This window comes from Chelmon rostratus, chromosome 10 (assembly GCF_017976325.1).
Source record: "Chelmon rostratus isolate fCheRos1 chromosome 10, fCheRos1.pri, whole genome shotgun sequence".
Taxonomy (NCBI): Eukaryota; Metazoa; Chordata; class Actinopteri; order Chaetodontiformes; family Chaetodontidae; genus Chelmon; species Chelmon rostratus.
This window is the reverse complement of record NC_055667.1, coordinates 3,653,741-3,681,322: the sequence shown is the minus strand read 5'-3', so window position 1 is coordinate 3,681,322 and position 27,582 is coordinate 3,653,741. Positions and strand designations below refer to the sequence as shown.

At 42.8% G+C, this 27,582-nt stretch overlaps 1 protein-coding gene across 2 annotated transcripts in view; it reads left to right on the top strand.

Moving 5' to 3' along the window:
• Positions 1–17,571, top strand: part of lamb2 (laminin, beta 2 (laminin S)) — a 49,687-nt gene extending 32,116 nt beyond the window's left edge. Inside the window, exons 13-35 of one of the 2 annotated variants that reach the window (XM_041945014.1) lie at positions 392–471; positions 1,331–1,466; positions 1,577–1,735; positions 2,018–2,145; positions 2,241–2,373; positions 2,485–2,677; positions 3,134–3,277; positions 3,630–3,861; positions 4,258–4,427; positions 7,535–7,759; positions 7,884–8,101; positions 8,243–8,339; positions 9,652–9,833; positions 9,922–10,112; positions 10,921–11,105; positions 11,319–11,560; positions 11,847–12,050; positions 12,562–12,706; positions 12,856–13,063; positions 13,154–13,295; positions 13,635–13,811; positions 13,905–14,064; positions 15,314–17,571. In XM_041945014.1, coding sequence (XP_041800948.1) covers positions 392–471; positions 1,331–1,466; positions 1,577–1,735; positions 2,018–2,145; positions 2,241–2,373; positions 2,485–2,677; positions 3,134–3,277; positions 3,630–3,861; positions 4,258–4,427; positions 7,535–7,759; positions 7,884–8,101; positions 8,243–8,339; positions 9,652–9,833; positions 9,922–10,112; positions 10,921–11,105; positions 11,319–11,560; positions 11,847–12,050; positions 12,562–12,706; positions 12,856–13,063; positions 13,154–13,295; positions 13,635–13,811; positions 13,905–14,064; positions 15,314–15,450 — 3,888 coding nt within the window. In that variant the 3' untranslated portion in view covers positions 15,451–17,571. Of the gene's footprint in view, positions 1–391; positions 472–1,330; positions 1,467–1,576; positions 1,736–2,017; positions 2,146–2,240; positions 2,374–2,484; positions 2,678–3,133; positions 3,278–3,485; positions 3,862–4,257; positions 4,428–7,534; positions 7,760–7,883; positions 8,102–8,242; positions 8,340–9,651; positions 9,834–9,921; positions 10,113–10,920; positions 11,106–11,318; positions 11,561–11,846; positions 12,051–12,561; positions 12,707–12,855; positions 13,064–13,153; positions 13,296–13,634; positions 13,812–13,904; positions 14,065–15,313 lie in introns of both variants that reach the window. The other variant, XM_041945013.1, reaches the window with a different exon arrangement.
• The last annotated feature ends 10,011 nt before the right edge of the window (positions 17,572–27,582 follow it).

The following is a 27,582-nucleotide window of genomic DNA, read 5'->3' as shown; positions in this document are numbered from 1 at the left end:
AAATGTCATCAGAAATTTATGTAACACGAAGGGAGAAACCACGAAATGTAGCAAAGTGCAAATACATGAAAAGTGAAATTGCTGACTGCAAAAAAATCCAGCGTTCCCACTGTCAAGTCAGCTCTTTCTGAAAGAAAATCTCACATGTCAACTGAAGGGAAACGGACAGTAATAATATGCCTCTCAGCTATGAATGTTGTTTTATTGGATTAGAGAGCGAGCTAGATAGTGAGAGTATGACTCACACTCGCGTATGACAGTGGAAGTTCCCCTCTCAGCCTGTAATAGCATGGAGAGTACTGCAGCGTGTCTGTCAGGAGCTGCTGAGCGGTCCTCTTCTCTTTCTGCCCGTGACTCACTCTGCCCTCTGTCTGTCCTTCTGTGTTCGTAGCCAGAACACTGGGCTCTGAGCCACGACATCAACGGCTGCAGGGGCTGCGAGTGTGACATCGGAGGGGCCCTGGACAACCAGTGAGTGACGCCGTCTCTAATCCTGACTCACGGGTCACACATCAAGTATGAGGCTGTTATAAATGAGATTAAATCACACGGAGGCCCCTTTCAAACATGAGACATAACACTCAGAAATTAATTAGTACCCCCAAAACAGCCACTGCAACTTTGTGTAGTCAGATTATCAGATTTTGACACCTGTTGCCAGTCATGTTAGTTAAAATGTAGATCTGTCCACGGCTCCAAACTGAAATATCTCAGCTCGTGAAAACTTCTACACACATTCATGGTCCCCAGAGGATGAAGGCCACTCTTCCCCTCGTGCCAACATGACGTGGACGTTTGGTGTTTTGGGTGAAAATTTTCAGCACCTACTGGATGAATTCGCCATCAAATTTGGTACATTCATGTCCTCTCAAGAAGAAACTTTCCTTTGAGTGCCGTCACCAGCTCACAATGTTAATTTCTCCAATAGTTTGTGATCAAGTTCTACCAGAATTATCCCCATCAGCCTCGACTGTACTGCCACAGAGCTAATTAGCTGATGTTAGTTATGCCAACCTGCAGAACGAAGATTGTGAAAATGCTAAATATTATACCTGCTAAACATCACAATGTCGCATTGTCACTGTGAGCATGTTAGCATGCTTATGTTAGCATTTGACTTGAAGTACAGCTTTATGGAGCAGTTGCCATTGCTGCACACTCTTGTTGTTGTCTTGTTGTGAGGCAACAATGATTTCAGTCACTCTAATGTCAGATCTTGAGGGAGCTTAGCTGTAAAAATTTGAAACAGTAGTTGTTTACTTTAGCGATTAAAGGCTAAGCATCCAGCATTGGCAGTGAAGTAACAAAACCACGCATCTCTTCTCTGTAGCTGCTCCATGGAGAGTGGTCAGTGTCGCTGCCGCAGTCACATGACAGGACGCCAGTGTACACAGGTGGAGTCTGGATATTTCTTCATGGCTCTGGATCACTTCCTTTATGAGGCTGAGTTGGCCAAAATGGGGCAGGTGAGCGCACCCGTATTCTTCATCGGCACACACTTGTATTGGAGTAATTCTGTGGCTTCAGCATGGAAGTATGTTTCAAAATGTATTTGAATACATCTGTGTATTATCAGGGCTCTACGCTGGAGACCAGGGAGCACCAGCCGGGTCGCCCCGCCACATGGACGGGCCTTGGGTTCGCTCGGGTGCCTGAGGGTGGCACCCTTGAGTTCCTCATCACCAACATCCCCTACTCCATGGAATATGACCTGCTTATCCGCTATGAGTCACAGGTGTGTGTGTGTGGACGTGTGTGTGTGCCTCTATCATCTCAGATCAGCCTGAAGCTTTTAAAGGAATAACTAAACATTTCCGAAATACGCTTATTCTCTCTTTTTCTTGATTAAATGAGATCGATAACACTATGAGAGTGTTGCTTTGTCATTTAGAGGTGTTGTTACCTTTGTACAGAGCCAGGCTAGCTTTCTCTTTCCTCCTTCCATTTTCATATCCCATATTTCATGATCAGTTTTCTTTTGACTGTGTGTTAACCATTTAATGTTGAATCTCCCCAGATGCCCAGAGACTGGGAGGAGGTGCGAATAACAGTGATCCGCCCGGGGCCGATTCCTACCAGCAGCCCCTGTGGAAACACCATCCCAGATGATGACAGACTCACCGTCTCCCTGCCTGCTGGTGCCAGGTCTGTAACTCACACACACTCACACACACACACAGTTAAACTCACGCATACACAATCACTGACTGTCAGCTGTGTGTTGCTTGTGCTGGCTCCAGGTTTGTGGTCCCTCCTCAGCCTGTGTGTCTGGAGAGAGGTGTCACTTACACCCTCCGCTTTGAGTTCAGACGCTATCAGGACGCCAACAGTATCCTCAACGGAGCGGCCAACGCTGTCCTCCTCGTGGACTCGGTGAGATTTTCCTTCTTTCCTTTCACACATGCAGTTTATCCCTGAAATGTTCGGGAACTTTTCCTGCATGGGGTCATGCTTTCCTTTTCATAAATCCTTGTTCACCTCCAGATAGCCTTGATGCCACGCCACTCCTCCATGGAGATGTTCAACGCAGGAGATCCAGCCTCTAACAACAGGAAGCAGACCTACGAGCGGTATCGCTGCCACGAGGGGGCCAAGAGTGTGACCCGCCCACTGATGAGCGACACCTGTGCCAAACTCATCACCAGCATGTCGGCCATCATAAATGACGGGGCTCTGCGTGAGTGAAAAAAGCCTTATTAAAAGCGCAGTTTGCAGCAGCAGCTGTTTTTTGCTACCTGCTCAGCACCAAACGGCAGACTGACACAGTTACAGTGAACATCGGGGGAGTGGATTTCCATTCTCCATGTGGACAGAATTATTCAGAAGATATGCAGAGCTGTGATGTGCACCATCGTAACTCCAAAAACCTTTTTTCTGTCTTCTTAGTGATTAAAGACTATACACAAAAGGTGCACTATCATTATAGTTTCTATAATTCTAATATCTGCTGGATTTTAGTCTATGCAACATAGTTGACCTGTAAGTCTAATAATGAATCATGTTAACCTCACAGTCATGTAGACATGTTCAGTTTTCAATCTTTGTTTGCTCCTCTTGTTCCCAGAATTCAATGTGCAGGAGGATATGTCAGGGTTCACTGTTATCACACCTGTGCTTCTCTGTCCTCTTCCAGTTTGTAATTGCGATCTTCAGGGGTCCATCAGCTCCATGTGTGATGTCCGCGGCGGCCAGTGCCGCTGCAGGCCCAACGTGATTGGTCGACGCTGTGACCAGTGTGCTCCAGGAACTTATGGCTTTGGACCCTCAGGCTGCATAGGTGAGAAATCCCTGATGTGGCTGAGTTGTTCCAACTAATGTTTAAGATTTCCCTGAACAGCTTTGGGAGGACAGACAGCACAACAGTGATTAAACTGACACTCAATTCTTTACTTACATTTATTCTATTTACAAATGAAATTGACCTTATGTGCACTGCTTTTAATGAGTTATATGCTATGCTGCTTGCGCCCTCTACTGTCTCTCAGAGCACATTTGCAAATCCAAAACCCCCCAAAAACCCATTTTTCTCTTTCTATCTTCGATTCCTTCTCCTTTCCACTTCACTTTCTTCTATCATGCTCTCTTCCTTCCTTCACGCCCCTCCTCATCCTTTTCCGCCCTCTGTCCAGCCTGCGGTTGCAGTTTGGAGGGCTCCGTGACTCGGCTTTGCGATAAGTTCACCGGTCAGTGCCAGTGCCGCCCGGGCGCGTTTGGTCAGCGCTGCGACGGATGCCAGGCAGGTCACTGGGGATTCCCCAGCTGCCGACCCTGCCAGTGTAATGGACACGCCGATCAGTGTGACCAGAGGACCGGAGCCTGCATCAGCTGCAGGGACAACACTGGAGGAGACAAATGTGACAGGTGATGTGTCAGTGTGAAAAATATCATATGGAAAAGGGGCTAAAGAAAGGAATTTAAAGACTTTGGAGAATAAAAATGTAGGTGTGTTCATCAGCAAGCAAACCAGTCAGTTCTTAGTTGCTTGGTCACTGTAAATGTCACTGTGGAAACACCTCTGATCAAAAACTGCAAAAGAAGCATGAATACAATGCTGGTTAGTTACAGATCATAGATATAGATTTTCTTGGCACAAAGCAACACTTCAGCTTTGTCGAACTGTGATGAAAATGTGATTTTTGCACAATTGTATTTGTGTGTTTCTGTGTTATAGAACAGCTTTAAAGCAACTGGGACTTTTTTTTTACTTCTTGTATCTTCCCCATTCAAACATGATAAACCCCTTTGTCATTTCTGTAGATGTGCCAATGGTTACTATGGCAACCCAGTTCTTGGCATAGCATCCAGTGGTCAATGTCGTCCATGCCCCTGTCCAGACGGACCCAACAGTGGACGCCACTTTGCTGCTTCTTGTTACCAGGACAACCGTAACAGGCAAATTATCTGCAACTGTAACCAGGGTTACACAGGTAAGAAGACGATGCTCGTATTGTTGCTCCGTCTCTACATTTTTGCTTTTGTCCTTCCTCTTCCATCAGTCCTTGCTGTCATAGGTGTGTCCAGGTGTGTGTGTGTGTGTGTGTGTCTGTGGTTCCATTGAATTTGACATAGGAATTTAATCAAACTGCAGAACCTGTGAGATTGTGAATACCTGGTACACACCTGATCATTATAGTACTGCATCGTCATACTGCTGTTCATGATGCACTTTGTGTCAGCTTGAGTTTCAAAACATTACTGCAAAACCTCAGCTGAGTCAAATGTGTATAATGTAATTGTGTCTATGATGTGTGTTATCAAGTCAAAGGGCACCTCAGTGGAACTGTAACCTGAAAGACACCATTTGCATTTAAAAAGAGGAACCGGATCGTGACATGTCATCTTCTTGCAGTTTCATAATTGTCTGGTTTGTAGCAAGCTGGAGTTTTGCTTAAAGAAGAGCTGATGTTACAGCGTAGGTAACCTCAGTTATTGTGATCAACCACAAATCAAGACAATAGCCATGCTAGCAACTCTGTGAGAGTGTACATTTGCTGGTATAATGTTTAGCATGTTCACCATCTTAAATTATCATTAATGAGCTAATTAGCACTCAACATAAACCCAAAAAAATCAGCTGAGGCTGATGGCAATGTCATTAGTTTTTGAGGTATTGTCAGATGATGGCCTAGATGAATTTTTAATTTGTTGTAATATCTGAAAAGCAAAAATGTCAACCTTGTAGTGTCGCTAGAGGAAAAGTCAGGGTAAGGCCTTATCCTCTGAGGACCATGAATATCTGTACAGCCAAACTGACCAACTGACGGTGCTAACCCGGGAGAGAACTGATGGCAATCCCATCAGCCTCAGCTGCGCTTTGTGTTTGGTCCTAATTAGCAAATGTTTGCGTATTAACAAGCTAAACTGAAATGGTGAACATGGTGGACATACCTGCTAAACATCAGCATCATAGCATTGTCGTTGTGAGCGTGTTGGCATGTTGACCTTGCTGTTGGTAAATACACCCCCATGAAGCTGCTGGCATGGCTCCAGACTTGACCTGATAGTGGTGCTGGAGCAAAGGTCAGGGCTTCATCAAAATCACATGGAGTCATCCTGTGGGGACCACGAATCCATCCCTGTTATCAGGCCAGTCTAGCTTCATCCATCTTTATTACCACAGCATTTATGTTTTTAGTGAACAGCTGAAAAAATTAGGTTCCTCAAGTCGACCCATTGAGTTAAGCTCTGAAACATGTTAGTAACCTTACATGATAAGACAAAGCATATAACTGAAATGAGGTAAGACTGATGCTTGTTGGTGGAGTCTGGTGAATGGTAACCTGTGTCATTTCCTCCCTCCCCTGCATTACTGGCACAGGGATTGTTAAACGCTCCGGGGCGACCATTTTTAAGCGTGAGTAGTGATGGTTGACCCCCGTCCCTTCCCCTCCTGTTCCTCTGTTTTCCACCAACCCTCCACTTCACCAATCCTACCCATGCATGGCTTCAGCACCCCTCCCATCAGCGGTGCTGTGCCACAGTGCACCCCTGTGCCCATGTGTGAGACCTGGCTCAAAGAATAATGTTGAACCATTTCCAGTAGCATTCGGTGACTGACTGCCCATGTCTTATATGGCACCTAAGGGACAAATAATTGCCTCTGAAATTATCAACCAAAATCAAAATTAGATTTTAAACCATGAAATCATTTCCAAACAAGATTTGAACCAAGTCTGTGTGAATGTGCCCAATACGAGGACCTGACCTAAAATCATTATTTTTGAGTGTCAGAAGCTCTGGTTTCCCACTCAAAAAATACCCCTTGTGTGTTACTGTCTGTGAACGAGTGATGTGGTTGAGCAGTCATTTCCCAGAGAAACAGAGCTGTTCTGATATAACAATGTAACCATACAGTGCACTGACTTCACTTTTTTTGTTTTTTTTTACCAGCCTGGCTTTCAGATAAAGCACAATGGAGAGTACTGACTTCCAAAAGTACAGGAAGAGAGAGGCAGTGGGCCTGAAAAACTCAAAGATTATTGCTGATTACATTCACTTCCTACCCAGCCTTCCCTCCTTCTGCTCACCACTGCATCTACTTCTTTCCCCCCTCTCTTTCATTCCTGATGTTCATCCAACTTTCTCTTTTTTTCTATTTGTCTCTCATCTAATCCTTCCTGTATTTCATCTTTTATTCCACCAGCACAGCCCTACTCTCCACCCCCCCCCCCTCCTTTGTCATTCCTTCTTTCTCTAATTTCCTTTTCCTGCTAGACTCAAATATGCCAAGTATTTCTTCTTCTCAGTCCGACCTAAAGGGCAGCAAATGAGACATAACAGTGAGGGAAAACAGCAGCAAATGGTTCACAGGCAAAATAATCCAGTACTCTGCCTGACTGCTGCTGTAGTTGTGTAGTGCAGTGTCCTGTAGACCTGCAGCAGTAGTTCATGACAGGTACGGTGCAGAATCACAGTGCGCAGCACAATGTGCAAACCAGGATGTAGTGGTTACATCTGTCTCTATGGAGATTACTGAGACATCAACCAAAATCACAGAATGTTTGTTACTTCTTTTTAATCTTAGTCTATTACATAATCAAAAAGTGTAATAATGTGACACATGATCTACTGAAGAAGGGTGATAGGATAAAGACACTTAACTAATGAGAGCTGGTTAACCAAACCCCACTGAGTGAGGATGAGTAACAAAACTGATTCTAGTAACATGCTGTATCAATAAGATAATGGTCATGCTTGGCAGAGATGGGTTAAGTGTTAGACTAACATGTTTCTGTCAATGGAAGCATCCACTGAAAACATGTGAGTCCCAGTCTAGGAGTTTGCAAAGTCCAGTTGTACGAGGAGCGTCCTCATTACTTTGTTAAGATTACCTGTTGATTCTGCTGCTGCAAATCCACAAGTCTCCTGCTTCCTGCTGTTTCATACGCTCTAAAAACAGCTTGGAAATTCATGTAGAGCACTTCCCCCATTCTTACTGCAAAATATATTTCCCTTAAAATAAAAGGAGCGATTATCACATCTCCCCCTTTGTAAAGCTTGTTGTCTCTCCCTTTTGCCTTTTCTCTCAATTCAGGTGCTCGGTGTGAGGAATGTGCCCCAGGTTATTACGGCAACCCCTCTCAGCCCGGAGGGCGCTGCCAGCCGTGCCAGTGCAACAACAACATAGACATGTCAGACATGGACGCTTGTGACAGGCAAACCGGAGAGTGCAGGAAATGCCTTTACAACACTGAGGGCCCCCACTGTGGCATCTGCAAGAGCGGCTATTTCGGGGACGCTTCGCGGCGCAACTGCAGGAGTGAGTGACATGTTCATCTACAAAGTCAACCAAAAGAAAAGTGTTGCTTTGTATGTTAATCTTGTTTCAAAAGAAGCATTGTCATAATAATGGCATGCTTTTTTTTTGCTTGTTTGCCCCTCAGAGTGCACGTGCAACTTCCTGGGTACTGAACGCAGCCAGTGTATGGAGCGCGAGGACTGTGTGTGCCAGCGCACCACAGGGCAGTGCCAGTGTCTACCTAATGTCACGGGTCTGACATGTGACCACTGCGCCCCCAACCACTGGAACCTGGCCGGCGGGAGGGGCTGTGAAGCCTGCGGCTGTGACCCAAACAACTCAGTCACCTCCTCATGCAATGAGGTAGGGAACAATTACACCTGAACTCATTCAAATAAGCACATCTCTGATGCAGTTTAAGTGTAAACATGTTGACATTCATTGACATTCATTGAAAAGAAATGGATCTGTCATGGCTCTATTTTTCCCCTCTCTGTTGTGCAGTTCACTGGGCAATGTCAGTGTCGGGACGGCTTTGGAGGGAAGACCTGCACTGACTGTCAGGAGAACTACTGGGGAGACCCCAGAACACAGTGCCGAGGTTAGAGACATGAAGCAACAATAAAAAAGACACGCACATCCCAGTGCTCAGTAGGATGGGTGCTCAATCAAAGAAAAATCTGGCAGAGTTTAAACAAATGTATCCTCACACCAAGTAGCTGATGTTAAAAAGATATAATGCTCAGAGCACAAGGCTCTTCCTCATACTTCTGCTGAATACAGTCGCCAACTTAAATACCCATTATGCATCTTACTAGCACATGTGACATACCACACCTGTTATATTCATCAGTCAAGAAGAAATTTACATTTTAGAGTAAGTATATTTGCAGATTCATTTATCTAGGCTACATATATACAAAAGGTGCATAAAGAAAATCACAGATTATACAAAGGAAAATATGCATTAATATGATCATATGCATTTAGTATATGTATATGCAGTATGTAAGGGATAATGTATTGTTAGCAGGTTTTCCGCTTCGTGTCAGGCTTCTAAGTCATCCTGTCGGGGTTTATTTCTCCATAGGAACCTGCTCACTATTACATTTAGAACATGGCTTACTACTAAAGCATTTAATAATGTGACACAAAATCATGATTAAAACATATTTTATTAATTTAAAATGAGCCTACTCTCATCTGTCACCACTCTCAGTGCACAGCGGCTCTGAAAGTAAACACGTACATTGCCTAGCAACCGCCTCTCACTGTGCGCAGGCATATTTCTTTACAGTTATTCAGAAAAATCATGTCAAATGTGGAGAAGTGACGGGATCCCAGACCTGAGAGAGACGTAGCTGGAGACAGAGTTTGGTTTACCGCTGTTATTTTGTACTGATGGATAAAAGTCCCGCAGCATCTGACTTTAAGAAATCTGTCTCCAGTTTTGTCTCCACTAAGCAGTCTTTTAGCAGGTCGATTGCTCATGCTGTGTTTTTCTTGGTGTTTTTTCGTGTCTGTCAGCTTCAACCTGGTCATTCTCTGTGTCCTCAAGTCGCTTGTGCCTTACTATCGCTCCTCCTGTCGGTCCAACGTTTTTCTTTACTTTTCTCGTCCTTGTTGCTGGGGACATGTCATTCTACAGCCAAGTGTTTTGTCCTCTCAAATTAACAAATTAAAAGTAACGTTCGTAAAATGTTCCATATTTTGCCACTCAAATCAGCTGCAGATTTGTTATTCAGCTTGGTACATTAGCCTGTCGTCTATCATGAAATAATATAAGATATATTATTATAATATCAGAATTGAGTATTTAAGAGTGTCGTGTTCTATTTATATATTTTCTTGTTGTAAGTTAAGTCCTGTTGTTCCATGCTCACTGCGCACTCCCTTCTTCTCTCCCCCTCCAGCTTGTGACTGTGACTGGCGTGGCATCGAGACCTCTCAGTGTAATCGGGTGACAGGCCACTGTGTTTGCCAGCAGGGGGTGTCAGGTGTCCGCTGTGACCAGTGTGCCCGGGGTTTCTCTGGCCAGTTCCCCAACTGTCAGCCCTGTCACCAGTGTTTCGGGGACTGGGATCGCATTGTGCAGGTGCAGTTTCATGCTAAGGAGGGGGCTTAATCTTCATCCTACTGATTAGGAGTGAAACAGAATTTTTCTCTTCATGTCTCATCACCAGGACCTGGCAGTGCGTACCAGGGCTCTGGCAGAGCGTGCCCATGAGATTCAGACCACTGGGCTCACTGGGGCCTACGAGAAGGCCTTCAGGGACCTGGAGGAGAAGCTGGCACAAGCTCAGGGCATTGTCAACGCACGCAATGCCACCGCTGCAGCCGTCGCCACCCTAATGGAGCTCATTGAAGACCTAAGGTACAGCTGTTACTGCATCTTGAGCCTCAGGTGTTATGTTTTCAGGTTGTTTGTCTGTCTGCCAATCCATCCCATTCTTATGAATGTGATCTCTGGAATGCCACGAGGGAAGTTCCTCAAATTATTTCACACAGATGTCTCATAGGATAACATGATAAAGTGATGACATTTTATATTTAAAAAGGTCAAAGGTCAACCTTATTGTGACATCATAATGTTCTGCAAAAACACTTTTCTGTCCGTTCTTCAACACCATAACTCAGGAGCAGCACATTTGGTCAGATCCTGAATTGGTGACACTAATCCTGGTCTCCACCTTGAAACTGTGCTGATTGTTGAGATCTTCTGTGCTGTTGGGTTGAAGATGTGTGTGAAGCATCCACGTTTTACAGTTTGTAGCTTCTTTGCAGCAACATCCATGTTTAAAGCATTGCCTCCCAGCACAAGCTCATTGGTTCTGCTTATATTGAGCTTCAGGTGATAGTCACTACACCATGTGATGAAGCTCTCTATCAGTCCTCTGTGCTCCTCTGGAAACATAGTATCTAAGTGAAGACAACATGTGTCTGACTGGAAAACTTCTATTTTACCGAGAAATACACTTAATACCTTTTATTAGATCCCCTCAATCCCCTCACTGCAAATATTATATCATTATATTATATATATTCATCAGTCGTGAATTCTAGCTTGAAAAGTTACTTAAAATCTTTTCATCTCTTTACCATTTATTCAATTTGTCCAAGAAAGTACATTTGAAATCAGAAATTATAATTTACATCCCCCACCTGTTTGACTTGCCGGGCAGAGCGCAGATCGGTGAGACCACTGACACCCTGAACCGCCTGGAAGGAGACCTAACCATCGTCCAGGACAGCAACTCCGAGGCCAGTAAGGAGCTGAGTGCTCTGGAGAGAGAGGCTAAAGAACTAAACCTCACTTCAGAGCAGCTACACCACCAACTGGATGTCCTAAAAAACTCCAACTTCCTAGGTGAGAAAAGAGGGAGGATAGATCCTCATTATTCAAGCACTCTCACTGTTACCTGAACACTGCCATCGGCTTTCCTCACTCTAAGTCTCTTTACTTTTTCCTACTTAAATTCCCTCACATGCAGTTTCATAATTCCTAATGCTCTTCTGTAGTCACCACTAATCCTTAAACAAAATGAAAAAGATCTTTTTTTTATCCTCCTCTTTCTCCTAGGTGCGTACGACAGCATCCGTAGCTCCTACAACAAGTCTCGTGATGCAGAGCGGCGTGCCAATGAATCAACAATCACCAGGCCCAGCACAGTCAGCCAGTCTGCAGACACTCGCCGCCGCACCGAGCGCCTCATCGCTGCCAAGAAGGACGACTTCAACCGTAAAAATGCTGCTAACAAGCGTTCGCTTGGAGAGCTCAATGCCAGAGCACAGGGCCTGGACTTGAAGAAGATCAATGAGAAGGTTCGATCACTCTGGAAACGCACTGTTAAAGTCTGATAGCACTCGTGTGTAGAGAGGTACAGAAGCAGTGAAGGGTCAAATCTTTCAGGCCTGCCGGTAAACTGTATAACAGATAAAACTGGTGTTCAATATATCCTATGAGATAAACTTTATTTTTATTTATGAACCACATTTTGCTTTGTGACTGTCTGTCACACATTCTGCTCTTGACTCAATATTGACCAAGTTATTAGGTCTTGGCTTTGTAGGACAGTAAAGGAGTGAAGTACATATTCACCTGTCCCAGGTTTGCGGTGCCCCAGGTGATGCTCCCTGTGGGGAAAGTCCTTGTGGGGGTGCAGGTTGCCGTGACGACGAAGGGAACCGTCACTGTGGAGGCCTGAACTGTAACGGCGCTGTGGCGGCGGCTGACAACGCCCTGGAGAGAGCGAAACACGCTGAGAAGGAGCTGAACAGAGCAATGGGAGAGGTGGAGGGGCTCTTCACAAAGGTATGAAGGCGTATACAGTTGCTGTGCTTTTGGACGACAGCTGTGTCAGATACATATATCACATTTGTCGTTGCTGCCTCTGTGCAACATTAAATGCAGAGGAGGTAGAAAAGGCTTTTTGGAGTCAGGAGTTTCTGTCCTATGTATTCCATCCCCAGATGATTAAGAGGAATGCCCTGCAGTTCCTCTTAGAGTATTTTTAATTACATGTTTTGCCACTTTGGAATTTTTACAGTATGTAGTTTTACACTAATTCTCATCCATAGATGTTCAATTTCCCCTTGTGCCACTGTCCATCCACTGTCGACCACAGACTGGATGGAGTGAGGGCCTAAACTATACTAATACTATACTAAAGTGGGCACAAGTAAAGACCTAAACTGGATGATTTTATCTCAAAAACATTTCTCATGGAAAACACTGTTAGGGAACAAAGGTGAAGAGTAGTAAACACAGCAGCTATGGTGAATACTTTGTACGTCCTCTGTGAGCATTTCTGCATTTCATTCAGGTGGCAGAGGCCAAAAGCAAGGCAGAGGAGGCCAAGGGTAAAGCCCAAGTTGCTTTGGACAAAGCCGCCGCCACCAAGAACAAAGTGGAGCGCTCCAACAATGACCTGAGAGACCTCATCAAACAGATCAGGGAGTTCCTCACCCGTGAGTCTGACAGTCTGCTGGGTTTATACATTATGATATGTTTTACATGCAACTTACCATGAACGTATAATGGAATGTAACAATAGTCATGTTACCTCTCAATCAACCTTCCCCTGTCACCCCTGCCACCTCCAATGTCTTTCTCCCAGAGGAGGGTGCAGACCCCGACAGCATTGAGGCAGTGGCCAACCGTGTGTTGGAGCTCTCCATCCCGGCCTCACCCCTCCAGATCAGACATCTTGCTGACGAAATCAAGGAACGCGTTCGCAGCCTTTCAAATGTGGACGCCATCCTGGAGCAGACGCACGATGATGTCCGCAAGGCAGAGCAACTGCTGCTGGATGCCAAGAGGGCCAGGTAATCAGGACAGAGTCAGACTTCTGTAGTAACATATTCATTCTTCCTCTCTGGAGCATTCACTGACAGTAACACAATGTTGTTGTTAAGGCACCGTGCTGAGGGGGTAAAGACCACAGCAGAGACAGTGAAACGGGCCCTGGTGGATGCTAAGACTGCCCAGACGTCAGCAGAGAAGGCCATAGCGAGAGCCAGAGCTGACATTGGGGACACTGAGGCCCGCCTGGTACAGGTAACCAACCAAAAACATTTTTACTGCTCATTAGTACAAATAGCCATATCTGTGCAGGTTGCTGGGGTTGTTTGTCCATGAGCAGCAACAAGCCAGATATTTCCTTCAGATAAGCTCTAAAACAGAGATATAGAATAGGTGAATATGAATATTGAAATTAGAATTATATAACCCTGTAAAATGATGTTCCATGTGCATTCAAAACACACATGCGGGTTATTACATGAACATCCAGGACTCAGTTCTGACAAATCACACCCTGGCTCATAATGAAAACATACAGCTTGAAATGATATTATTTCAGAAGGATCAGAATTCACTTTGCTTTATTCTCCTCAGATCGAGTCAGAGACATCCAACAGCGAGAAGGACCTGAATGATGCCATGGACCGCCTGGGCACACTGGGACGGGAGATCAATGCCCTGAAGACCAAACGTGCCAACAACAGCATGGCGGCAGCCCGAGCCGAAGAGACAGCCACAATGGCACGCGACAAGGCCAACGAAGCCAAGCAGGTGTGTGCCTGTGTGTGTGCGCACACTTAGCCTCATTCATTAAAAGTGTGCACAGCTGGGATAGACAAACATCTGTTCTGTCTTCATGCTCAGATTCTAGACGGCCAGCTGACAGATAAATATCACGAGGTGCAGCAGCGGGTTGACACGAAGGCCAAGGCTGTGAAGGATGCCAAGAAAAGGGCGGAGAGCCTCAGAGATGAAGCGAAGGAACTACTGAGAGATGCCCAGAACAAGCTCCAGAGACTTGCAGGTGCTTAATCTGTGTGTGTGTCTGTGTGTGTGTGCATGAAGAGACAGGGTTCATGTGTTTGTTTGGAGGAAGAAAAGTATGGAAAGGCACAACTGTTACAACTTGTAGAGTACAAAAAGTCTGTTACACATTTAAAAAGCTAACCCAACTCCAGCTTGAGTCATTCACACTGTATTTGTATAGCACCTTTAACACAGGTTAGGGCAATTCAAAGCACTTTACAGGCAACTGACAAGCTGATAAAGACTATAATGCACTCAAAACTCAAAAGTGATAAACGGGAGATCATAAAACCAATAGAATAGATAAAAGACAAAAAATACAAAAGAGATAAAGATACAAGTTTATGAACACAATAGTACAGTAAAGGAACTCACTGGTCTGGCCTTACTGTTCCTGACAGTGCAAGCAAGTCAGACAAATAGGCCATGACGGCTTTGTAAACGAGGGAAAGAATTTTAGAATCAATTGGAAAGTGGCAGGCGGCCAATGTAAAGACTTGTGAGACGGCGTAATGTGTTCTTTCCATGTGGTCCTAGTCAGAGGAATGGTAGCACTATATTTTTCAAATCATCAAAAGCACATTTAATGACATACACAACCCCTAACTAAGGGTTAGATGAAAAGACCAGCGCTACATCATGTCCGCACAATAAGTATGTACAGAGTGTTGGCTTAGCTTAGCACAAAGACTGGAAACATCGCAAAGCAACCAGCAGAGACTCCAGGAAGTTAACAGTGCCCAACCATGAAATAGTTCGGCTCATAGTGTCGTTTTCACACCTTCTTTTGTTAAACAAAAAGAAATGATGTGTTCATTAGTGAGCTTTATTGGTGTCGGGAGGCAGATTTAGCTACGTTTGACAGAGTCCTTCTGTTTCCAGTGTTTATGCAAAGCTAAGCTAACCAGCCGACGTAGCATCGTATTTACTCTACAGACTGTACAGAGTGTGGATTGATCTTCTCGTCTAACTCATGGCAAGCCCAAAGGGTAACATACATACAGCAGATTAAAAAGTAGTGTACAGTGTTTTGAGAAATGAGGAAGTCTCTCCCAGAGAGACAGGAGACCAGTTAAAAACAGTTCTAGACAAGCCTGTGTGTTACCTCAGTCTGTTCAAAAGAATTGGTGATTGGTGATGAGCTGGATCAAAATCAGCACCCAGATCAGGTAGAATGACTTACAGTAGCACCAGATGCTGCTAACGCCTGGCTGAGAAACCAATCCTGAAATTCCTGCTTCCCGCAGAGCTGGAGAAGGACTACGAGGAGAACCAGAGGAGGTTGGAGGGGAAAGCTCGTCAGCTGGATGGCCTGGAGGACAAAATGAAGGCTATCCTCAATGACATCAACAAACAGATCCAGATCTACAACACGTGCCAGTAACTCATAAGAAAACTGCTCCAACACTGTGTTATTCTGCCATTTCCTCTAGATACAGTAACTGTACAATAGACTACAATAGACACAATTAAAGACGAGGGCTGGAGTGGTTATTTTATCACTCTGCAAGTGGATTTGCCTTTTTTGTGTGCAAGCTGTCCTTTATGTAAGTATTTAAAATGGTTGCTATCATATTTAGATATGTGTACCCATTACTGACTATGTAAAGGCTGTCTGATAATACATATTTTATTTTAATTCTAAGTTGTGTACATTATTTTTCTTTTTGATTTTCAAGCAGATCTGGAAACGTATCTGTTTACATTTGAGTTTCAAACATGAAATATTAAAATGAGATTTTAGAAAAGTGAATGACACACAGATGTGGGTGAAAGTAAGCTTTTTACTTAGATTGACTGTTGCATAATCAGCAGGTCAGCGTGTCATTTTCTAAAAAGTCTGTATATTCTGAGCTGTGCTCATCAAAAGAGGACTTTACTTCGATTGTATAGACATTGGACAGCATCTTCTTTCACTATGAAACACAACAACTTTTGGGTGCATGAAATTTAAATGAAAGTGTGCTCACATGTAACTGCTTTACAGTCAAAATGATGAGGCTTTAATTGTTTTGGCTGATTCTCAAACAAGCCAAAACACATAGACATGGGTGTAGTCACTAGACCGTTGTCCCTGTGTAGTAGGAGACAGAAGAAATGAACAGGGTTAATGCAATCATATGGATTTTAGACTTTGATTTTGAGATAAAAAATGTACCAGCTGGGGTGCTAGGAACATATTTTTGTGTTATCTTTGCCTTTGTACGAATAAAAAGTAAAAATATACAACCTTTTTTATGTGAAAAATAAAACAAACTGTTTTACACTGCAAAGTGAGTAGATATAACCAGCCCAAACGCCACCTCTGCCTGGAGTATAGGAGGGCCGCTGCACACTGATAGCACACATGAATCATGTAGGGAGCGACGTAAGCTAGCAGGTCATGCTACTGGCGAAGCTCTGTGATGCTACTATCGGTTGGCCCGGGGTAAAAGCTTCAGACAGAGCTGATGGAACCGGAAGGCTTCTGGTCTGGCTGAGCCTGGCAGGCTGAGTCTGACATGCTTTAAAGCAGTCACAGAGGCCAAACACTTTCTATTCAGTTCACAAAATGGCATTCCCTCTGGCGCCACACTCAGGAAAAAACTTAAAGGACTAGTTAAATATTTTAAGAACTACGCTTATTTGCTTTCTTACAGAGAGTTAGGTGGGAAGGTGATACCACACTGTAGGACAAATGTGACACTACAGCCAGCAGCTTAGCTTAGCATAGAGAGTGGAATCAGAGGAAAACAGCTAGCCAAAGGCTAAAAACAGCCACCTCTCAGCACTTCTATAGGTCGCTAATCAACCTGTTGTATCTCTGACTTCCTGGAGTCTTGTTATCGCTGGGATGTTACCAGGCAACCAGTGGAGACTCCAGTAAGTCACCGCTCCTGTCCACGAAACAGTCAGGCACATAACTCCCTATGAAACCACAACCTGTTGTTTCACTCGTCTTTGTATGGATCAAACCAAGAGTTTTAAGGTGTAGATGAGTCACAGAGCTGCTGTTCGGCAGCTTTTTTAGATTCGGACAGAGCCAGGCTCGCTGTCTCCCCTTTGTCTCCTATAATGGGCAGATGAGAGTAGCCCCCACCAACTCTCTGCAAGAGAGCAAATAAAATGATGCCAAAATGTTTTGCTATGTTTGCTATGCTTTTACTCATCACCAGGATTCATTTGTATGAATGCTAAAGGGGTGATGCACATTGTGAATGTTTGTTTGTCAAATGTTCTGTGACTGAATATACAAGCTCTGCAGTAATCAATGCCTCTGACGTGACATAGTGTTCTACAGTATACACAGTGTTTGATTGTGCCTTATAATATGCCAGCGTCATGAAACATGACTTACGTACTATTTGCATGACATTTATGTTTTAGGAGACATAAACCAAAAAACATTCTTTGTACACATATTTCCCTCAGATCACATATCATCTGCAGGCACGTGATTTTAATAAGTAACTGCCAAAGCAAAAGTACCAAAAGAAGCTTGTGTAAAGTTTAGATGTGTACAGTTTTGTGAATAAAGGTTGGATAACTTATTTCTTTATGTCGAAGTAACTTCTTTCAGCATCTTCATCAGGAGTGAGTCGTAGATCATATCGCACATTTTGCATCATATGAAAAGCCTCCATGCTGAACACTGTCTCATTTTCTAACCTTGCTCTATTGTGTCCTGCTGCCAGGGGCTGCACAGGTGTGAGATGTGCCATTGCTATTCTCTGTTCTGCAAGAGTGCTGTTTAGTCTATGATGTGACCTTTGACAAAGTCTGCATCTTTACAGGACAGGGTCAACACTAACTAAGACACAGAGTCAAAAAAAGAAGAAAACAAAAAACTAACTGCACAAAAGAATTGCACCAACAACTCCTGAGCCCCACAGAGTTTTATTTTTTCAAGGCTGACCACTTTTGCTCTCTGTTCTACAACGTTAACAAGATGGCTGATGTTAGCAAAGCTCCAACACTAGCAGACCACGACTACAACCTGGCAGGCCTGCGAGAGGCACGTGATGAAGAGGAACTTGAAGAAATGGAGGCGATGGAGGAAGAAGACTGGAAAATGCTTCGTAACCACACACCACTGCCCAGCCCAAACCCCAAAAAATGAAACCAAGGAATCAAGACTCAAGTGAATCAAATGAAACCATCTTTAATGCAATTCAAGCTTTGATAAAGAGATTTGATGAACAAGATAACAGACTGAAAAATTTTGAAAGTCGAATGGAAGCTAACACAAGCAGTGAGAGAAAATAAGGAAGAAATAAGCAAAGTGAAAGAAGATGTTGCTGAAAAAAGAAAACGGCTCACTGAAGCAGATTTGTTTGGAGCAAGCCAGATATGAGAGAAGATGGCCTCTTAGACTGATGGGCCTTCCTGAAAAAGACGAAGAGAATACAAGAGAGACTGTGATCGGCATCCTTACAAAAGTTATCCGTGGAGAAACTCTCTGAGTTATTAGACACAGTGCACCGCTTGGGAAAAAAGAACGATGCAGCTACCGACAAGACGCCCAGACCTGTAATCATCCAGTTTGCCTTGCGAACTGTTCGTGACGAAGCATGGAGGAGATCAAGAGAGGCAAGAGTATGCAAAGAGATGAACATTCAGTTCAAGGAGGACTTCTCAAAGGAAGATCGCGAGGCTCGTGCTAAGCTGTGGCCCAAGGTGCAAGAAGCCAGAAGAAACGGATAGAAGGCCTCTCTACGAGGAGGATGTGCACTCATCGCACGCAGAGTTGACCCCTAATTGCTGCTTAGTAAGCAAATACTCCTCAGCTTATACAGAGTAAAAATTCAGTAACATGGTAAGATGTGTTTATGTTGACAGAAGCAAACTCTCAGCTACCTTGTTAAACATATACTGTAAGGATGAATCTTACCAGGTGACAAGAAGAAGAAGGACTAACTGTAATAGAAATTGAAAATGCATTAAAACAAATGAAAAGAGGTAAATCACAAGGGATTGATGGTTTAACATCTGAATTCCTAAAACATTTTTGGGCAGATATCAAAAAGTTACTGTATGGCGCTTTTTTTCGAATGTATTCAGAAAGGATGTTTATCTCCTACTATGAAAACAGGTTTGATAACCTTATTACCAAAGCCCAAAAAAGATCTGCTGATGCTAGACAACTGGAGACCAGCAACCTTACTATGTAATGATTAGAAACTACTTGCTTTAGTTTATGCAATTTGTTTAAAGCATGTAGTTGGAAAACTTGTAGAAGAATATCAATCAGCTTTTATAAAGGGAAGATATATTCACGACCGTATTCGACTGATTCTGGATATAATTGACTACCAATCATTCATTCATTCAGTTTTGTGTTATTCATAGATTTTTTCAAAGCTTTCGACACTATAGAACGTGATTTTGCTCAAAAAACTCTGATTCGGAGAAGGGTTCTGCAAGATCATAAAAAATGGCCTTAACCCCTAAACGCCGATTGTCGTGAATTCGCATCAAACCGCTTTAATCCACATTACAGCAGAATCGCGCATGCATTCCTCTAATGCAGGTTTGTGCATATTCAACACACACCTAGGAACCTTTTGCAGGCACTGGTTTCTCGTCGGACCGGTCAAAGTGAAAGAACCCCTGTTCTAATTGTTGTTACAATGGCTGTAAGCCAACTTTGTGGCTGTTTTGATGAATTAATGAATTTTGAATACACAAAAAAGATGTTTTTACTGCATTTAAGCATTGAAAAAAGTGGACTATACTGTTTGTTTGAACCCTATTCTAGTTGGTGAACCTACATAAATGTATATCTATTGTATGTGCTCCAGAAAAATTAACAAACTCCTTTTAATTTAGGATCAATTTGAAAGCAAAAAAAATTATTTTTTTAATATAATTCTAAATAAATTCAGGCGTCAAGGGGTTAAATATAATATCAGTCTTTTCCAGAGCTTCAGGACTATACCGAAACTTGAAAAAAATGTGAAATACTATCTCTTCATCTGTGTGCTGAGACAAATATTGGCTCCATTCCTATCAAAACTGAATTAAAATACCTCGGTTTAATAATGTCTAAAGACAAAAACGAGAGAGAACAACTAAACATTGAAGGGAAAATAGATGGTATGAAAAAATCTCTTACCCATTGGCTTATGAGAGATCTCGCTATTCTTGGTAGAATCTCATTGACTAAAGCAGAAGGTCAATCAAAACTAGTATATCCTTGTTATGTTCCTCCCCAAATAATTAAAAAGGTAAATTCCATCATTTTTAATTTCATATGGAAAAATAATACCTACTACCTTAAAAAATCTGTGGTGGTTAAAGACTATGAACATGGTGGTTTAAAAGCTGCTGTTTTCTAAAATGGCCAATTTCACCCAAGGTAAAAGAAATTCAGTTCAAATTAATAAACAATATTTATCCTGCTGCTGAAAACTCTGAGGTTCAATTTTGAAGTAAGTCTGTGTGTTTTCTGTAGGACAGAACACGAAACAATTGAACACTTATTCTTCACTTGTTTGGTCACAGTGCTATTTTGGAAAGATGGTAATCGATGGTTAAATACTGGGATTAACAGTTCTTTGTTTAACAGATTTCAAGTCATGATTTATATGGACAGTCTGTCAAAAAAAGGTATCCAAAATGAACATAGTTCTTATTATGGGAAAATATCATATACACAAGAATAAATGGAAAAACAGCAAACCCACCATAAATTGTTTTAAAAATGAAATTAAAAAAGGATATAACATCCCTAAAGGTATTATTGGAAGAAAATCAGTCTATAAACGAATTATATGAAACAATGCCAAAGTCTCTTGCTTTTTATGTTACAATCCTGTGTTCTTTCAACACGCTTAAAGCACTCTTGTTGAAATGTTAACCCTGTGATTATTTTGTTTTATTTTATCTTCTTCATATGTTGTAAGCTTGTAGTGTTTCAAATGCAAGAAAATGTTTCCTCAAATTAGTTTCTTTCTTTCTTTTTTTTCGTTTAATAATGTGCACTTCAATTTGTATTATGGCCATGGTCGTGTCAGCCCCCTCCTCAGACAGAATATTTGAGGGAATATAGGCCCATAAAAAGGGCTGCCATATGAGCGCCCCTGAAAAGGTACAAATTACAAGAACGCGCCAGCCAGGAAGTGGACTATGCGCGCGCCACTTCAGGTTTCACCAGGCGGCAGTGTAACTGGCTTTTATGCGACGACCGTGGGACCCGCCCTTCTCTCCTTCTGATTGGCTCAGCCTGATAGTCTTACCTAACCCTAACCAATCATCACTACTCATGCCTAAACCTAAACCAACCCAAACAACGATGGCAGGGAGTACTAACCAATCAATGTTTCTGTGGCATATTGCACCACAACATGTAGATTTAATGCCGCACTTCTGAACAAAAGTATACAGATTAAATAACCCGCAGCACAGACAAACATCTCAGGTTACACGCCAGGCTCTGGTAAAGATTAGTTTTTCTTGACTTCCTCTTTGACAGAATAAAGGTAGATCAAACTGCAGCAGAAGCATCTTACCAGCTCTTGAGTTGTTGAGACTTGTTGCGTTGGTCTGTTTCTGTGCAGTGAAACACGAAGCCGGATTCTCATTTTTATATTTATTAAGTTTTAAGAAGCCAGTCTGGCCTTAACTCGTTTTATCTTGGAAATAATCACTGGGAGGAATGAATGTAGATATCGCACCGATATGAGTTTGAATTATTCTGAAATATTGATTGTAACCTGATTTGACATGTGTGGATTAGATTTTAAAGTCTGATCTGGATTAATTGTAAATATTCCACGATGACGGACTGACTCTCCTCCTCCTCATTTTGACCGCTCGCTGCTGCTGCGGCTCTCCAAGGCACAGGGGGAGGGGGGCATTCACGTGTTTCTGTGTTGTTGTTGTGTTTTTTTTTTTTTTTTTTTTTTTTTACTGGCGCACTCAGTTGAAGGCAGCGTGTACAACTCGGCGTGATGCAATTTGCACATCTATAAGCACCGCGCAGCTGGACGGTTCCCAACTGAGACTCGGTTCGCATCGTTCATGTTAATGAGCGTTCAAAAGACAACACAACACTGGTCACCATGACAACATAACAAAGTGCTTTGACGTCATCACTGGCTTTGAACTATGACGCTGCATCTTTTCTCATGTCTTTAGACTGGAGCTATGAATTCTACATTTACTTACTATACACATCAAAACAGAGCAAGCGTTAAAACACATTACGTACTTAGCTTTTCTTTACATCTAATAGTAGTGTTCAATTTGTTTAGTTAAAATGGATCATACAGGAGATGGACCTCAGAATGGTGGAAACCAGTGGTTTCCAGCCATCAATCTTCAAAGAGAATATCAGCTATCAGGACAGGGAGAGGGACCTCTCCCTGAGTTTGATGCCTGGATAGAAAATCTTTTCGATTTAATTTTTGACCCAAATGGAATGGATGAGCTTGAAGCTGTTATATTGAATTTACTCCAAGCATTGGAGAATGGTAACGACAATGAAAACCAAGCCGACAATGACAACCATGACAATAACAATGAAAACAATGGCAACGGTGAAAACAATGGCAATCTCGACAATGCTGACAATCTCGACAACAATTATGGAATCAACAACAATGTAGTTGTCAACATTGACAATCACATTGTTAACATTAACAGCAATGAAAATGCACAAGTCGCTGGTGCTGGTCGTGTTGCTAGTGCTGGACTTGAAGTTGCTGATGGAGTCAACCAGGTAATAGAGGGAATAGAAGAAGACGACCCCCTGCCTGGAGGATCCGGGACAACGTCGAGAGAGGAGGATGAACTGGACACTGACGAGACAAGCAGATGGCGGGAGCCTGAGTGGTCCTCTGACAGTGACACTGACAGCACTAACTGTGAAGATAATGTTACAGGAGAATACAGGAATACTGTAAATAGTCCATTCAGATGGTGGGAGCCTGAGTGGTCCTCTGACAGTGACACTGAGAGCACTGACGATGAAGACAATGATACAGGAGAATACAGGAATACTGTAAATAGTCCAGTCAGATGTACAGGTGCTCAGGCTGAAGCTGCAGATGAAGACCTTCTGCCTGGTCCATCCAGGAAACGGCCAAGACAGCATGATAGAGATGCTGATGAAGATGAAGATGAGAGAAGCAGCAAACGATTCAGACGGTCGAAGTTTGACTGCTCCTCTGACTGTGACACTGAGAGCACTGACTGTAAAGATAATAATACAGGAGAATACAGGAATACTGTAAATAGTCCAGTCAGATGTACAGGTGCTCGGGCTGAAGCTGCAGATGAAGACCCTCTGCCTGGTACATCCAGGAAACGGCCAAGACAGCATGATAGAGATGAAGATGAAGATGAGGGAAGCAGCAAACGATTCAGACGGTCGAAGTTCGACTGCTCCTCTGACTGTGACACTGAGAGCACTGACTGTAAAGATAATAATACAGGAGAATACAGGAATACTGTAAATAGTCCAGTCAGATGTACAGGTGCTCGGGCTGAAGCTGCAGGTGAAGGCCCTCTGCCTGGTCCATCCAGGAAACGGCCAAGACAGCATGATACAGATGCAGATGAAGATGAAGATGAGGGAAGCAGCAACAAAAAATCAAGACGGTGTTATGAGTTTGCTGACAGCGACTCCGACACTGTTGCAGCCACAACTAGTCGCAATCTTGCTCATAGTAGTTGCAATCTTGATATGGCTTAGGATGCAGGTGCTGTGGAAGAGACTGAGGAGGAAGTCAGCCAGCAGAAGGAGGAGGAAGACCCACGGCCAGGGTGCTCGGGGACAGTGGCGTGCAAAGACTTTTTGAAGAGCAGGGGCTCTTCAAAAAGACTTCACTTGAGCACGCGTTTTGGCGTCCAAGAGGGCACTTTAGCGTGCGTTTTGGCGTCCAACAGGGCACTTTAGCGTGCGTTTTGGCTTCCAAGAGGGCACTTTAGCGTGCATTTTGGCTCCCAAGAGGGCACTTTAATGCAAGTTGTGGCTCCCAGGTGGCACTTTAGCACGCGTTTTTCAACAATTGGGCCACGAGGGGGGGCGGTCCCCCCTGTGCACGCCACTGCTCGGGGAAGAGGTCAAGGGAAGACGATGAAGGAGAGGACAGCAAAAGAAGCAAACGATTTAAATGTTTAAAAAATTAGACATCATCAATGAAGACTGACTTCTACAGTGGTCAGCCAGTTCCTCCTATAGTTGGACTGTAGGAGAACAATTAAACAAATAAATAAATAAAATAAAATGAAATAAAGTCAAATAAAATGAAATAACATAAATGTCAGTTTCATTTAATTCAGTTACTGTAAGTCAATGATAGACTATCATTAATAACAAGAAAACTGCAATAATAAATTGTTCATAAAATGCTTCATCACAAACAATAATAATTATAATAAATATGAATGTTTAAACATAATTGGTTACTGTATTTAATAATCATAAATTGTTGATAGTAATAATGATAATATGTTGTTGGAATAATGTATTGGAATAATTACAATAATACTAATAATGAAAATAATAATAAAAAAAGCTAAAACTGAACTTGCCTGCTCATTGCTTCAGAATCCAGAGTACATTAGGATTTGAAACAAGTCCATTTTTTTAACCTTTCGGGCTATGAAATAATTTTATTTTAAAAGAAACCGTCTCATGGATGCATTTTGTAAAGCACATCTCTGTAGATGGAAAAGGTGTTAGAACCTCAGTCATGCATCAAAGGCCCTGATTACACCTGGCATTAACATGCATCATGACCCGATCACAAGAGGGCAGCTGACACACACACCCGCTCACAGCTGTGTCTCCAAGGTGTCCAGCTGACCACTTGTGTTCAGATTTTGTTATTGCCTATACGTCACTTCTACTACATGGACAAAGGGGCACAGTTATTACATGTTGACATGTTTGTTTCACAGTGGCTAAAGTGGTTTTGAGTGATCAGATCACAATACATCATCGTGGTCATTTAGCGCTGTTCACATGTGATCTCGTCAGCCAAGAAGCTGTTAATGTCAGGGTCATGGAGCCTGTTTACTCTTGACAACTGGTCCGGGACGCATGTGACCACATGTTTTTGTAGTGTGAACGCTAATTAATCGTTAGTTATAAGATAGAAAGTCAAAAATATGAAAGAAAAAGTCAAAATTAAAGGACAGAACATGAAAATGATTCGATAAAAAAGTCATTGAGAAACAGAAAACGGAGGCATCACGCAGGCTCAGCGTCATTTTGATCTGACCAGTTGCCAGCTCCTCAGCTGCTGCCAGATGCAGAACCGTGACATTGCTCACAGTCGGGCAGCTCAGCCTCGATGTTCTTCAGACCACCAAACTCCTTCAACTCCTACAAGAACAGGACTATTAAGGCGAAAAAACCCTTTAGGAGTGGTTTAGCTTGACCACAAACTCAGCCCATCGGTTATTATTCAGTAGAGAACCACATGAGGCACACAGGACATTATCATCACCTACATTCTCCCAGTTAAACTTGAAACTGCTTTATAGGTTTTATCATGATCAGTTACTACTAAAAAAATGTTTGATATTGATTTGGATTTATCACCACAGTAACACCACTAATGTTATCCTTGACTATGCTATATAATAACATTGAAAACACTGTGTGGTAACACACGTGTGGTTTGATGCGGGAACTGCACTTAGGTAAAATATGATGATAATATCTTTGGAAATTTCTCACAGTGGCAAACAGATCAAAAGTTAAATAAGGTTTTATAAAGTAGGGAGTATATTTTTTGACTCTTTGTGTTTTGCTATTCAGAGACTCTGAGTCTCAGCAGTCACTGTCTAAAGGCAAGTTGGATAGAACAAGGAATCATGTACAGTCTGTGCAAACAGCTGAGGTACACTTTTATATTAAGATATATAGAGAATGCCTCCAGAAAGGCCGTTTTTGGCCATTTTATTTGCAGATTTATAAAGTATCTCAACACTACATTGCTTTACAACTTGGTTGATTAAGTCCACTTACTGTGGACCTCTGAAAAGATGGGCGAGGAAAAGCGAGAGGAGGTGGGCTTTGTAGCTGTTGGGTGGAGGTAAATATAACCTCTTACTCATACGCACCCTTGTATTACAGGGAGAACTGAATCAGACCAGATTTCTGCTCAGATGTCCAGTATCGCTGCAAATTAGTATTAAATTGTTTGCCAATTTACAATATAGAGCTCTTTATTTGCACAATACCATGTTACTTTATTTTACCAGTCCTTTGAGCACAAAAATCACAGCTGGAGGGTAGCAGCTGTGGCTACAGCACAAAATTATGTATGTACAAGTGGCTTAAGATCGTGTATCAAACTGTGAGACTTTAAAGCAGAACAATGCTGTCTCTCGTTTATTTATACGATGGCGCCTAGAGTTTGGACACATTTACAAAATATAAAAATGACCAAAGCTTTGTTAATGCTCCACATAAGGAAATATTTCATGTTTTATACAGTATGTAATGTGGGCTATGCATGAAGAAGTGTGTTATTTCTGTTGGCAGAAAAGTAATTAACAGGTTAAGAAATAGACTGTTATCCTATAATATTTATGTTTGAGGTCCAGGTCCAGGTCCAGAGAGCTCAAACTCCAAAAAGGCAACTTTATGGAGCATAAAAATTTCCTGTCGTAAACTATTTTTCACCCTGGGTTTTTCACCCTGTTTAGAACTGGCATTAACATTAACAACAGGCGTGAAGTGCAATCTAAAATTTGACTTTTCCAGCCTTCACTGAAGCAAATTCAGCAATTACATCATCATATGAAATCTGTTGTGCAACTGTATGATTGATGCTGATGATGGCAAGTCCAGAGAGACACTCCTGTGACATTGTGGACCTGAGGTATGTTTTAATAAGCTTTAGCTTGGAAAAACTCCTCTCTGCTTCAGCTACTGTCATTGGAAGGGTCAAACCTATTCTGAGTGCAGTCCACAGATTAGGGTAGGACTTTGATGGGAGGTGAGGGAAGTTCTTCAGCTCCTGCACAAGCTCTCTGCCATCTACGTCTGAGTGTCCCTTAAAGTGCAGTGTAGTTTGCAGGGTGCATTTCTAACAAAGAGAAAATGGTTTTGTCATTAGTGTACATGTTATTCACAGCATTTGTAGTGTTTACAAAAGTAAAAAATAGTATACAAAAATGCACACATAACACCACTCACACACGGTCATGCACACACACACACACACATACACACACACACACACACACACACACACACCTGAGGACTCCTGCAATGAACATGTTGCTGAGGAGGTAGATGGCTCCTCATCATGTCTGTGGCTGCTGTGCAAGTGTCTGACTGCTCATTTTGGCCAGTGGGTGCTCCAGCTCCAAAATATTTCAGAATTGCCCCTGAATTTACAATTATGCACATTGCCCATCGGAAAAACCGGCCCTGACCCGCAGGCTTCTTGGACTTGTATTGCGCTAATGTCAGCGAGGTGTGGTGGCGCTTCGGTCCCAGTCTTGACGAGCTGCTATGAGTTGTACGAGCCACCAGGTGTCGCTGTATTTACTGAGTTCGATGCCCCGAAGC